Source organism: Plasmodium sp. gorilla clade G2, assembly GCF_900097015.1.
Source record: "Plasmodium sp. gorilla clade G2 genome assembly, chromosome: 13".
NCBI classification, from domain to species: domain Eukaryota; phylum Apicomplexa; class Aconoidasida; order Haemosporida; family Plasmodiidae; genus Plasmodium; species Plasmodium adleri (nom. inval.).
In genome coordinates, this window is record NC_041705.1 from 1,325,584 (window position 1) to 1,341,029 (window position 15,446).

Sequence of the window (15,446 nt, forward strand, 5' to 3'; positions counted from 1 at the left end):
TTTTTTTCTGTGCTTAAAAAAGAGTTGAAGTTGTACGCCTTTTTTCTAAAACCTTAAAAACAAATAGATATATATATATATATATATTAAAGAGTACGTTTTTAGTTTTTAAATTATATGTAATAGAATATTGTAAACACAAATTAATTCTATAAACTTATAATTCTTTTATTTATTTATTTATTTATTTTTTTTGGTTCACAAAGGCTACTTTATTAGGATTCAATCAATGTGTAGGTTTCTATTTTAAAGTTAGTAATATTTTATTTAGTACACATTTGTAGAAAATTAAAATGCCTTATTATTAAAAGATTTAATAATTTATTATATTATTTACACAATATATATATATTTATTTATTTTTATCTTTGTTCTTTCTTTAGAATGCTTATTAATATATAGAACGTAGAAGGAATTTATATTTTATTTCTTTTTATAATTTTTTCATGTTTATTTTTTTTCTTGCAGAAAAAAAATTAAATTGATTAATTTTTGAATTATAATAATGGCTACTTATTTTTCTATAATATTATAATGTATATAAATATATGTAAGTTGTTTGTTCTTGATCAATTAATATGAACACATTAGTAATGTATGTTGTATGACATATACATTCCTTTTCACTGTAGTATATAATTTATTTTTACATATATATATATAAATATATGTATATGTATGTGTGTGTTAATAATTAAAATGTTAATATGTCAATATTTGTCTTATGAATTAAAATCCTGTTTTATTATTTTATTTAATTTTTAATTTGGGATTAATATTAAAAGGTATGAGGTTTTTTTTAAAATGAGTGCATTTTATGATATAATGTAGCTATGTGTCCTTTTTAGATAATTCAAAATAGTTCTTTTTTTTTTTTTTTTTTTTTTTTTTTTTTAATTTTTCAACTATATTATTTGAAAAATGAGAACCAGTGTGGTTTGGAAAATCACTTGTAATATTCTATTTATGCTATTAGGTAATATCAAAAAAAATAAATACATAAATATATATATATATATATATATATATATATATATATATATATTGATATGATTATATGTAATGTGATTATACATTTATTATATACGATTTTATAATATATATATATATATATTTATATATATTATTTATTTTCTCCTGTATATATCTACCTAATTTTATCTTATCACCTTTTAGAAATAAGTAGTCAAGATACTGTCAACGATTTAAGTAAGCTTGATGATAAATATTCCGTGTCAAGATATTATAATAATAATTCAAATGTAAAAAAAAAATTAGAATATAATGTTTCGAATGATGACAATTCCAAAATTTATAGTATAAACAATAATTATAATAATATTTATTTGAAGAATGTAGATAAGAAAAGACAATTACATATGAATTCATTAATAAAATTTAAAAATGATTATTTTAAATTAGAACCTACATCATATATCCAAAATGATAGTAGGAAACAAATATATAATAGCATTACCCCTTATAATAAGAAACAAGTTGATATTATTAATTCATATGATCATAAGTTTTCTTTTCCTTCTTTTATTGAAAATGATAATTCAGTAGTAGAGGATAATAATATTTTAGATTTTATTGATGTAATAAATGAAAAGGGTCAAGTTGTTTTTTCAATGCAACCATATTATATCGATTTATATACAATGAAGGAAGCTCTTCTTTTTACAACATTTTATAAAAGTATGAATCCAAATATGTTTGAAACGATTAATGAAAAGATTAGTAATTTTAATGGAACTATGGATATGAATATAAATGAATGTTACTCAGGAGGAAAAAACAGATTTAATTATCTAATACATTCTTTAGAAAATGCAACAACATATAATTATGATAAGGAAGAATATGATAAGAAATTAAGTACATACAGATTTATTATAGATAATTTTTATAAATGTTTAGAAAAGAAAAACAATGATATTAAGAATGAATTAAATAATATTACAACTGATGTTTCTAAAATGCTTAATCAATTAAGTTGTAAAAATAATTTATGTAATACAGAATATTATTTGATAAATATAAATCTTTATTTATTACACTTAAATGAGAATTCATCTACATTCAATGATACATATTTATCTAGAGCTAAGAATATTGTAGAATCAACTGAGAATCTTATAAAATTAATACAAAATGAAATGGATAACAATCAAAGTTTATACTCAGTCATGTTTGTATATGATAATTTGAATGTTATTATTAAAAGATATAATTTTCATTTAAATAAAATGAATTATGGAAAAGAACATATTATAGAATTATTAAAAAAGGATAATCATAATAATACTGCTAGTAGTAAGATGAATAATGAAAAAATATCTAGCACTGAATTTATAAATAAACTATTTGAATCGGCAAATTGGTTTTCTTCTTATAAATATAGCTATAAAATATTAACACAACTGAATTCTTTAATTATTAGAAATGAAATGATATTAAATAATTTATTTAATCATTTATTAAAAGATATAGAAAAAAAACATATACTTTCTCATTTAAATATAAATAATTTTGATTCTAAATATAATACCACCATTTCAGAAACAGAAAGCTTATTAAAACGTGTTGCAGATATTTTGAAAAGAAATAATAAAAAACAAAATATAAATTTTCAAGGCGTCTTAGGTTTAAATATATTAATTAAGGAAAATATTCATAGTGAAAAGATAATTGAATTAAATAATGCAAAAAGGAAATTAGAAACACTTATATCATCCATTAAGACAATATATAATTCTATTAAATCTGAAAAATATTCTATTGAAAATTTAATAAACAATGAAATAGATAAAATTGATTATATCTATAAAGCACAAAATCTTTCTAGTTTCATAGAAACAATAAAAAATAAAGAAATAAATATTAGTCACAATAAAAATATGATTGATTCTTATTATACAAATGTTCAAGAATTAGAAAAACAAATTAAAGAATTATGTAAAAATATTGAAAGTAATACAAATATAAATGAAAAATTAAAAACAGATTATGAAAGGAGAAATAGTTATAAAACAAATATTATAAAAAATTTAGAATATATTAATATTAATGTAATTGATATTAAAGAAATCATATCATTATACAACCAAATAGATAACACTGTATTGAGTATTAACGAATTAAATAATGAAAAAATAATCAATATGGAGAATTTTTTTAAAACAAAAGAAGATATATATAATAATATAAAAACACAACGTAGTAATTTTTATAATAATAAATTGAATGAATTATTATCTGAACTATTACCACTATTGGAATATAATAAAACAAATATTGATTATGACAAAAAAACTATATCTGAACTTGAGAGAATTGAAGAAGAAACAAAATTACAATGCGATAAATTAACTAATATAAAACCTGTTAGTATAAATAATATGTTAATTAATATGAATAAAGAATTAAATAAACTTTATACACTTAAGGATGATATTATTAAAAAGTGTTTAGATCAATTAAATACCGAAATATCAAATATAAATGATTCTTCTGTTTCTACAGTTTTAGATTTGAGAAATAAAATTAATGATTATAAAGAAGAAGTAGATGATTTAGAAAATTATAAAAAAATGATTTCTAATTTAGAATATGACTATTTATATAATTTACACGAAGATGATAGTGCTCTATATGTAATAAAAAATATAGATGTACAATTAGAACAATATAAAGATATCATTCATAATATAAAAAATAAGATAACACATGACATACATATTATAAAAACAAATATGGAAGAATCAGAGAAAAAGGTTAAATCACATATGGACTTACAAGAAAGATTAAAGAAACATGTCGATTTAAATGAGACACATCAAATTACATTATTACCATTAAATAAGAATCAAATTGATAAAAATGTAATAAAAGAATATGAACAAGAAATTAACAAGACAAGTGAAAGAATTTATATTCTAATAAATGATATAAATAATTTAAATGAACACATGAATGTTCTTAAACAATTTAATGCTAATGTATATGGTTCAAATATAAATGTACAAATGCTTAAAGATTTTAATATAAAAGAAGATGTCATAATAGATAAATTAAATGAACACATGAAAATAATAATAGAATCGGATTCGATACTAGGAAATGTAAGGAAGGATACCTTTTTAGATGCTATAAAAAAACAAATTCAAATTGTTAAGAATAAATTTTTGGATTTTGATATTAAAGGTCTAAAAAAACGTGCAGAGGATTTATTATATTTATATTTAAATAGAAAAACAAAATATCATGATACGAAAGAAATAAATGTGGAATTATTAGAAAATCAAAATTATAATTGGAAGTCTATTAGAAATGATATAGAAAATATGAATACAGAATGTGAAATATTAGATAAAATATCTGATGAGTTAATTACAGAACAGAAGCTTGTTATATTACATTCTTTAGATAAACTTATTAAAGAGATGAATCAAAAAATTAATAATAATATAAATGAATATTTAAAACGTTCAGATGATATTATTAATGCAATAATATCATTTCGTTCCAATATAAATATCAACAAATATGAAAATGAAAAATACAATCAAAAGATAAATAGATTAAAAGAATTATCTACCCAATTAGAAAACAAAATTTTAGAAACAAAGAAGTCATTAGAACATAATAAAAAAAACTCTAATAATTTTGTGATTCAAGCAGAAAATGTAATAAAAAATAATGAAAAGAAATTTATTGATAAACAAAATATGATGAACGATATATATAATCAGATAAAATATATATTTGAAAGAATAGATAATATAGATTCCAGAAATTCAATGTTAAATGTTATAATATATGTAGAATTAAATTATGAAAAACTAATTTATGATTATATATATGAGCAAGTCGAAAATGAAGAAACGGTTTCAAAGACATTAATGGAAGAGTTTAAATTATATAAAGAAAAGATAGAAGAATTAATACAAAAAGATAATCAAAATAAAGTTTTACCTTTTCTAAAGAGTTTACACTATAATGATTATTCTAACAAAATTAAAGAAACGTATAATAATATATTGAAACTTGTTCAGAATACCAAAGAATTAAATAAACTCTATCAAGATAGTAATGATTCTACTTATAAAGCAAAAGAAAATAATATTGAAGGGGAAAAATACCTCAAAGACATAATAAATTATAATAATAATTTAAAAACATTATTAGCTACAGTTAAAGAATTAAAGGGATATATAGAAGAAAATAATATTGATGGAATTTATAAAAGAATTTTAGAAGATATCAAAAAAACAGTAGAACATGATACATTAGCTAAAAATGAATATGCTAAAATAGAATCGTTATATAAAGCATTAGAAATGGATTTTGAAAAAATGAATACAATTCATAATACTGGTTATGAACATTTAGATATTCCAAATATTGAGAAACAATTAAAATTAATTATTCAGAATAAAGATAATTTAACAAATAAAGAAAAAGAAATCGATATGATTTTCAAGAAAATTAAGGAATATAAAGAAATAACTCTATTACACCATAATTTGGTAACAGAAGGAAAAAATACTTTAGATATATTAATAAAAGATCTATCGATTGATGATGAATCTAAAAATAAATATAATATGGATGAACTTGTAAAACATATGAATGAAGCCACACAAGCTTCAAATAAAGCTACTGAATATTTGGTGAATTGTGAATCAAATAAAAATAAATTTTCAATAAAGGAAAAAGAATTCAAAGATCTATTAATTGAATCCTTTAGTTTATTATTAAAAAGAAAACATGAGGAAATAAAAAATAATGCAAATATTGCTATGCAGCAAATTAATCAATTGTACTCCAAATTGCAAGAGAAGTTGAATGAATCCATAAAAAAATTAAATGATTTAAAAGGGAAATCTCATTTAAAAACGAAAGAAGAAGAATTTTTATATAATAATAAATGTAAAATAGCATATAAAAATGTCGAAATAAAAATTGCAAGGGTTGAACATTATTTAACTCAACTATCAAATATAAGTGATAATATAGATATTATATTAAATAAATCCAAAATTGCAATGAATTCTATAAGAACCATAAGTAATATAGAAACAAAAATTAAGTCTCATAATTTTAATGAAGAGCATATTAACAATATAGAACATTTAAATACTATAACAAGTGAAAAGGAAAATATGGAAAATGAAGAGAAAATAATGAATACATTAAGTAACAATATTATAGAATTATATAACGAAATAAAAAATAATAAAAAGGATTATGAAATAGGATTTATAGAAAATATAAAAATGCTAGCAGATGAGAAAAAGAAATATATAGAATCTACAAAAGGTTTAGTAAATTCTTTAATAAATAAATTTGCTTCACTTTTTAATAAAAAATATTTAAATAAATATAATATTCAAGAAAATGTAGAAATATATAATAGAAAAATAGGAGAAAAATATGTTCATTTTAATAATTCTTTTATTATTATTGAAAATAATATGAAGGTTTCTATAAACGAATCTATTCATTATGATGAAGCAAAGAAAATAAGAGAAACAGCAGAGCGTGAATTGAATAAAATAGAACAAAATATTGATGAAGTAAAAAATTATTTGAAATATATACAAAAAACAGAAGGTTTTAGATTAATGTATTATATGAAAGGATATTTAGATAATATATATGAAAACTGTTCAAAGCAACATTCAAATGTTATAAGTGATCATAAATATATTAAAAATATAATTGAAGAAATGAAAGATATAGAGGATGAAAAAATTTCATTAAAAAAATATAATGAGGCAATTAAAAAATATACAGAAATGAATGAAAATAGTAGTTGTTCTAATGAAGACGATATTATTAATATATTTGGATCTATTATTAAGTGTGTAAATTTTTCAGGAATCAAAATATTATCTGATATAAAATCAGAAATAATTCCAGAATTATGTTTAGATGATATATCTCAATCAAGTAAAAAATTGCAGGTTATTATTTTAGAACCTGAAATGAAATCACAATTTGAAGGGGAATCGAATTATGAAGAAAAAATAAAAGAAGCTCATTCATATTCTGTTAATGTATTACATTATTTGAACGAAATTGAAGAAAAAAAAAGAGAAAGTGAAACATTAATAAATACTTGTAAAAATATATATAATAAAACAATTCAATTACATGAATTAAAATTAAAAATTAATGATATTATTAATAGTAAGGAAAATCAAATTATTCAAGGAATTAATAATATAACTCAAAAAATAGAAGAATTAGAACAATTAAAATGTAATACTACAAAATATGAAGAAATATTAGATAAAAAAGAATATGAATATATAAATTCAATTAGTGCTTCATACAAATATACAAAGACAGATATTTTATTAAAAACTGATATAAAAAAAATCAATGAGAATTTTCATAATAATCTCAGAAAATTATATGATATAAAAAATAATATTTATACACCAAGAGCAAATGTAGATACAAGTATTAACATAGAACAGATTAATATTTTATTTGATGAAAATCATAAAAATATAAATAGTATTCAAAGTGACATAAGAACAATTAATATTACACTTGATGAATTATTAGATAAAGGGAAAAAATGTGAAATTTCGTTGTATAATTCGATATGTATAAATATTAGAAATAAAATATATGATAATATAAGAAGAATCAAAAATAATCAAGAGGAGGCTCAAATGTGTTTACATTATATTGAGAACAATATTACTTCTTTAGATAGTGATATACATACATTTAATAATTATAACAATGAACATATAATAAGTAGTTATATATCTTCAAATATAGAAAACACACATGAATATATAATCAATTTAAAATCGCTTATAGAAAATGTCGAAAGGATAAATAATCACATAAATAAGGAATTTATTGTAGTAAATCAAAAAACAAATATAGAATCATTACAAAAGAAAGATGAAATTTTGTTAGAATTTTATAATGATTTTAAAAAGGAAGAAGAAAATATTAATAACATTTATAAAAATATACATATCAAAAAATTAAAAGAAATAGAAAATAGTTTAGAAAAATATGATAATTTAACAACAGCATTTAATAAAATGATAGAAACACAAAAGAGCAATATATTAAAAAATGAAAACGAATTCAAGATAATCGAAAAAAACACAGAGGATAAGAAGAAAGACATTGCTGTTATAAATAATATGTCCTTAAAGATTGAATCGGTTACATTCTTTAATCAAGAATATCGTAGTATTATGAATATTATTCAGGATATGCATAATTTAGAACAAACAAATTATTCCGAAAGACTAAATGTGAAACAATATTTAGAATACATATCTACCTTAATCGGAAGAACAAATGAGTTCTCAAAAATGTTACAACAATATGAAAATAATAAAATTACCAAAGAAAATCTTTTCCAATTTAATCTAGAGGAAATTCATAATAATATAGGAAAACTAAAAGAGAAAATAAATAATGTATATAATAAATTTGTTAAATTAATGGAAGATGTTAAAAAAAATGAAGAGTCATTAAACGATAATGCTAATATTAAAAATATTATAAATAACATATGGAAAAATATATATAGTATCAAAGAAAATATTTCAAAAAATTTACCTGGAAAAGATAAATTATTAGAAATAGAAAATGAACTAAATGATATGAAAAATATTATGAATGAAACAAAAAGAATATCTAATATAAATGAATATGTTAAAACAAATATTCATGAAGGAATAGGTTATAAAAGTAAGGAAGATGACTATAAAAATATTGAAAATATTAATGAATTATTATATCAACTTAAAAGAGATAATAAAAGAGTTCAAGATGAATTATTAATAATTAATCATGCTAATAAAAAATTAGAAGAAAGGATAAATTATATAAATATTATATTTAGGACAATATCAAGCACAGATGATAATACCATTCGAAAATTTGCTGAAGGTTATGTTTTTGAATCTACAAAATTATATGACCAATCAAAACAAATTTTATTAAAACTCAATGAATTATCAGATCATCATTTTAAAGAGATCACTTATCTAGACGCAGAGAGAATCAAATGTGAAGAAAAAATAAAAAGAAAAGAAGAAGAAATAAAGAAACAAGAAGAATTGAAAAGAAAGGAAGACGAATTGGTAGAAAAATTTAATGAAGAATTGATAGAAAATATAGAAACAGCCTTAGAAAATGAAATAGAAAATATATGGAAAGATAATAATACAAAAAGTGAAGTACAACAAAAATTATCTGAAGCAATTGAAGAAAAAATGAAAAATAAAATTGATGAATTAACAAATGAAAATGATGATATAGTAAAAAATAATAAACAAATGTTCAAAGATAAATTAAATGATGAATTAAAAAAAATAAAAGAACAAGTAAAAAAAAAAATTGATAAACTTATCATAGAAAAAGATGAAGAAAAACAAAAGGAAAAAAAAAATACACAAATAAATGAAACTAACACTAACAAAAATACAACTGAATTAATTAACAATAGTAGTGACACTACAAAAATTAAGGATGAAGAAAATTATAAAGAAATGAAAACAGAAGAAGAAGAAAAAGAAAAAGAAAACGAAAATGAAAATGAAAAAGAAAATGAAAAAGAAAATCAACAAAACGATTTGGTAAAAACTAATAATGATGAAAAAGATATTAATAATAATAATAGTTCAAGAAATAGTAATACAAATAAGGAACCAATACATATGTCAACAGATAAACTTGTTGATATAAATCCATCATCACATCATACACTTGATACAAAAGAAGTAAATAATAATTCAGAAGGTATACTAGATAATACATTAGAAAATAATTCAATAATACAAGAAGATATAAAAAATAGAGATGATAATAATACACATAGAAATAATGATTATAAAAATTTTCAAAGAGGAAGAGGTTTGAATATTGTAATATATATTGCAGGTGGGTTAATTATTTTTGCAGTAATATTTGGTAGTATTAGTTTTTTAATATTTAAAATATATAAAACAGAAAAATATGATATCAATATGAGTCATGATACTTTTATACGTAATGATGATATACTTTTCCAAAATAAAGATCAAATGATTGAAGTAGTTTTCAATGAATATAATTATAATCAGTATTAATAATAAATTGTATTTTATAACAGGAGAAAAAATGGAAATATTAGAAAAATATTCACATAGAAACGTGACCTATAATACAATATGTATAGAACAACATTGATCATTTTTTAGAGTATAAAATTACATATATGATATAAGAAAGAAAAAGAATAACAAAATGCCCATATATAATATTTAATTATATAATTATATAATTTTTTTTTTTTTTTTTTTTTTTTATATATATAAAATTAAAACTTTATGTATAACCCTTTTAATAATGATAGCCTTATGAGTATATGAAAAATTAGGATAATAATTTGTATTGAATTGTCCTATATTTATATATCATTTTACTTTATTTTTTATAATTTTGTTAAATGGCAACAAAATATATATATATATATATATATATATATATATATTAAATAACCAAAATGTAATTTATAAAATTTCACGTTGGAATTAATAAAAAATTTTTTGAAAATATATATTTTTTAAATTATTTATATATTCATGTAATTAAATAGAACATATTAAACAGAAAAAAAAATATATAAAATAAAAAATATTATACAAATGTATAATTAAATATCAGAAATATATATTTTATTTTATTGTTTACCTTATAGTATTTTATACATAATAAAAATAACACTATATATATATGGAGGTTATTATAATATAATATAATTTCATAGGATAATGTTGTAAATAATTTTATATGTATATATATATATATATATATATATATATATGTGTACATTAAAAAAAAAAAAAAAAAAATTAAATAAATAAGAAAAATTAAGAACTTAATATTAATAATTTTATTTTAACAAATTAAGAAATTTCCTCTTATATTTAAAGAAACACATATAATTTATATATATAATATAATAGGGGTACACATTTTAAAATCCTTAATTTGTTGCATAGTTTATACATATATATTTTAATAAAAAAATGTTCAAATAATTATATTTAAATAGAACAAAAAGAAAAAGAAAAAGAAAAAAAAATGTCATGTTCTATAGTATTAAATTATATATTATATACCATAATATAATAATCCCTTTTTATTTTTCAAAAAAAAGGAAAAAATGTGTACGCATTATTCAACTTTAATCATTTGTTTTATTTAAATAGAAAAAAAGGGAGAACTTGAAAAAAAAAAAATTTTAATTTAATTATATTATTATTCTAATATTAAAAAAATTAAAAAAAAAAAAAAAAAAAAAAAGTATAACTCTCTTTTAGAACCCACGGAACATCATATATGATAATTATAATGAAAAAAAAAAAAGACATGTAGATGAATAATTGGAAATTAAAATTGCTAGTTTTTATAAAATGTTAATATAAAAAATTATAGTTAGCAATATGTACAAACTTGTTTTTTTTTTTAAAAAGTACATTATATTATTTTTTATTCGACATGGGGAAAGGTTTATATCATATATGTAAAAAAAAAAAAAAAAAAAAAAAAAATATTTCAGGTATTCTTTTATAGAAAACAAATAATAAAAAGAAAGAAATTAAAAAAATATATAGAGGAATAATAATTCATATATTTTTTATTCTTATTTATATTAAAAAGATATTTAATATGAAAATAATACGAGAGTTGTTCTATTTATTTTCTCTGTCCTTTTGTTTCATTATATTGGCAAGATCTAGTTGTACGCCTTTTTTTTTTTTGTTTTTAACCAAAGAAAAAAAAAAAAGAAAATGAATTTCCTTGTAATTTTTTATCTTTTCTTTAAAATGTACTTATAAATGTAATAATACTATTCTTAGTACTTCTGTTTATTCAAAATTTTCTTTCTTTTTTAGTAACATAACTATCCATATTTAACACACGAACCCAATAAATCTCTTATTATTAATTAAACATAAACAGAATTAACCACGTAAAATTTTAGGTACAATTTTAAAAATTAATTAATTATTAATTTGTTTTTTCTTAAAAGTGTAATAATTTTTTTTTTTTTTTTTTTTTTTTTTTGTGAAAATTAAGTATATTTGATTTATATTAAACTTATAAATAAATAAATATATATATATATAATATCATAATATGTAACTTCCTATATCTAATTTATTTTTTTGGTGTTAAATTTTCCCTATAAATATTTGGTTATATATTATCTTTTTTTATTATTGTTTTTCTGTTTCATATGATTAATGTATAGATAATTATATATATATATATATATATATATATATATATATATATATACTTATTATATATTGAATATATATTACATGTATCGGTCTAATATTTACTATTCAAAACATTTTTTTTTTTTTTATATTTAATATCCCAAAGTGGGCTTATTTTAAATTAATATGACACATGTACATTATACACATATTCCAAATAGATTCTAATTATATATATTTGTTTTACAAAAATAATTAAATTATAACGTCACAAGTTTACAACATAATTAGAATTTGATTTTACCACCACCATTATATAAGATCATACAAATTATAATAGTTATTATAAAGAGTAACATATAGAACTCAAATATTAAGATGAATTTTTTTTTTTTTTTTTTTTTTGTTAATATTTTTATTTGAAATATAACAGTATTACTATTTTAAATATGAAGACATATACTTTATGGAATATTTTTTGTAACATTTTATTTATCCTTTTTGGTAATATAATATATATTTAATATTTATATAATCTATTACTTTTTATATTCCTACATATTTGTTATTTTCAAATGATATTTATTTCATAATATATATATATATGTTTATTTATTTATTTCCTTTTTTTAGGAATAACTTACCAACATGATGCACATGTATTTAGTAAAAATGAGGAAAGCTCATTTCCATCTTCAGAAGAGAATTCACAAAATAGTAATACACTTAATTTAAATACAGTAAATACTACTAGTTTCTCAGATATATATAATATTTATAATAATTCAGAAAAGAATATTAATTTCAATAATAGGAATAAAAAAAAGCCTTTTAGAAATGCATCATTCATAAACATAAAAAACGAAAGACAAGAAATAAGTAATACAGATACTACATATGAAAATTTAAACGGAAAAACAAACAGTACATTAATAAAATATAATAATAATGATAAAATTATTAAGGAACATTCAAATAATAATATTCAATCATTTATTGATAAAAAAGACATTGTGTGGGAAAACAGAAGTATTTTAGATTATATGGATATAATAAATGATAGTGATGATAAGATTTTCTCAATTGAATCGTATTTACGTGAGTTACAAGCATGTAAAGAAGCTATTCTATATATAACATTTTATAGCTTAGCAAAGAAAGAAAATTATGAACCAGTTCAACGCAATATTGATAGTTTCTATAAGTTCATGGAGAAGAATGAAGATACATGCTTAGCAGGATCAAAAAATAGATTCAACTTTTTAGTTTATAGTTTAGAAAATGCTGCAAAATTTAATTATAACAAGTTGCAATATGAAAATCACTTGAATGAATACAAATCAATAAAAAATAAATTTTATCATTGTATAGATGATAAAAATTATGATATTAGAAATAAAATAACTGAAATAAAAAAAGGAGTTGAACATGTACTTAGAGAATCAATTACAAATGACCGTCGATATCGCATGGACAGATATCAATTAAATATAAACCTTTATATAACCAACTTAAAACAAATTTCACCTATATCTAATAATACAACTATAAAAAAAGCCCAAACTCTCATAGAAGAAAGTGAAAGAACTATTAAGGCTGTAAAAAAGGAACTTGAAGATGATAATAATATATATTCCATTGAATTTGTTCAAGATGAATTAAGAGATATTGTCAAAAGATATACTTTTCATTTTCAACAAATTGATAAAGGAAAAACAGAAATGGAGAAATTTGTGAAAGAAGCTGCTGACAGAAATTTACAAAAAGAAGCATATGCTCAAAAAGTAATGGAATCTACTAATATTTTTTCTTACTATAAATATAGTAATGGTGTTATAAGTACGTTGAATTCATTATTTAATAAATATGAAAAGATACTAAATAATTTGTATAACAACGTTTATATAGCTTTAGAAAATAAAATTGAATCCAAATTAAATTTCAATAATTTCGACAAAAAATATAAACCTATAGTTGCAGAAACCGAAAAATTAACGAAATATGTTGCTGATTTAGTTAAATTGTATAAAAAAAAAAACGTTGTGTCTAGTGGATCACAAAATGCAAAACTTATAAAAGCTCAGACATCATATAATAATGAAGTTAGTTCATTAGAATCTTGTAATAAACAATTAAATGCTTCATTAAAAGCTATGAAGGATGCTCAAAATACAATTCAATCTGCTAAATCTGATTTGGAAAATATAAAGAAGTCATTATCTAAAAAGAAATTCATTGAAAAAACAGAAGAACTTTTAAAATCAATGGAAAATATAAAAAAGAAAGAAAATGGATTAATTGAAAAATATAAAATTATTTTCATATGTTTTCACATAATCTTTTACTATACGAAGATTATAGCTTACTTGATCTTTTATCTTAGTCATAATATCTTCATATTGTAACAATTGCATTTCAGTATCTTTTACTGGTAAGGAATACTCATCATCATCATATAAACTATAAAAATATTCATGTTCAACCTTCATAACAATATTTTTGTATATTTTCATATCTTCAATTTCATCCTCATATTCATCTATACTATGTTTTAGCTCTAATAATAATTTATCATAATGATCTGATGAATGTGATAAAACTGTGTTGAGATAGTATAAGCACTTTCCTATAATATCATCATTAATTATTAAAAGATCAGCCATTGATTTTTCCAAAATTTTTATAATATTTATAATATTTTCTGTTTTAATTTTAATTATACTATCGTATTTATCTTTTATATAATCTAATATATTTTTTTCGTCATTTAAATTTTTTTTCTTATTAACAGTAGCTTTATATTTTAAAATGTCTTGGAAATCTGTATTTACTTTATTCAATGGGTCCTTAAAAACATTATTCAGTTCAGATTTCACCTTTTTATGTATTTCTTCTTTCTTTCTCATATGTTCCGTTACGTCAATTAATTTATGATTATCAACTGCATCAATATCTGCCACTGTTTTTGTTATGATAGTATTTAGGTTTATTATATGTTTAATATAGTTTGCATGTTTTTCTATATATTCAAGAAAATTAATCGTGTCTCTTTGAATACGTTTTCTGAAAGCTTCATCCTCTTCTACTTTCAATTCATCATAATTATAATTATGTATATATACAACAGCTTTAACAATATTAGTTCTTAAAGATGGAACAGTTGAATATTTCTGATCAATAATT

At 19.3% G+C, this 15,446-nt stretch overlaps 3 protein-coding genes across 3 annotated transcripts in view; 2 read left to right on the plus strand and 1 right to left on the minus strand.

The window, feature by feature from the left end:
• Nucleotides 1-921: 921 nt before the first annotated feature.
• PADL01_1334200 (reticulocyte binding protein 2 homologue a, putative) lies at nucleotides 922-10,121 on the plus strand (the record flags this gene model as incomplete). Its single annotated transcript, XM_028683895.1, has 2 exons — nucleotides 922-976; nucleotides 1,177-10,121. The coding sequence occupies 2 exons, from the start codon at nucleotides 922-924 to the stop codon at nucleotides 10,119-10,121; spliced, it is 9,000 nt and encodes a 2,999-aa protein (XP_028540027.1).
• A 2,591-nt stretch (nucleotides 10,122-12,712) lies between these two features.
• On the plus strand, nucleotides 12,713-14,384 carry PADL01_1334300 (reticulocyte binding protein 2 homologue a, putative; the record flags this gene model as incomplete). Its single annotated transcript, XM_028683896.1, has 2 exons — nucleotides 12,713-12,767; nucleotides 12,897-14,384. Coding segments are annotated over 2 exons (1,543 nt in total), but the record flags the coding sequence as incomplete, so codon positions are not given.
• Nucleotides 14,385-14,557: 173 nt separating this feature from the next.
• PADL01_1334400 (reticulocyte binding protein 2 homologue a, putative) overlaps nucleotides 14,558-15,446 on the minus strand; it is a gene marked incomplete at both ends in the record, with an annotated part of 1,244 nt that continues 355 nt past the window's right edge. The window contains one exon of the mRNA XM_028683897.1: nucleotides 14,558-15,433. Coding sequence (XP_028540029.1) covers nucleotides 14,558-15,433 — 876 coding nt within the window. The remainder of the gene's footprint in view (nucleotides 15,434-15,446) is intronic.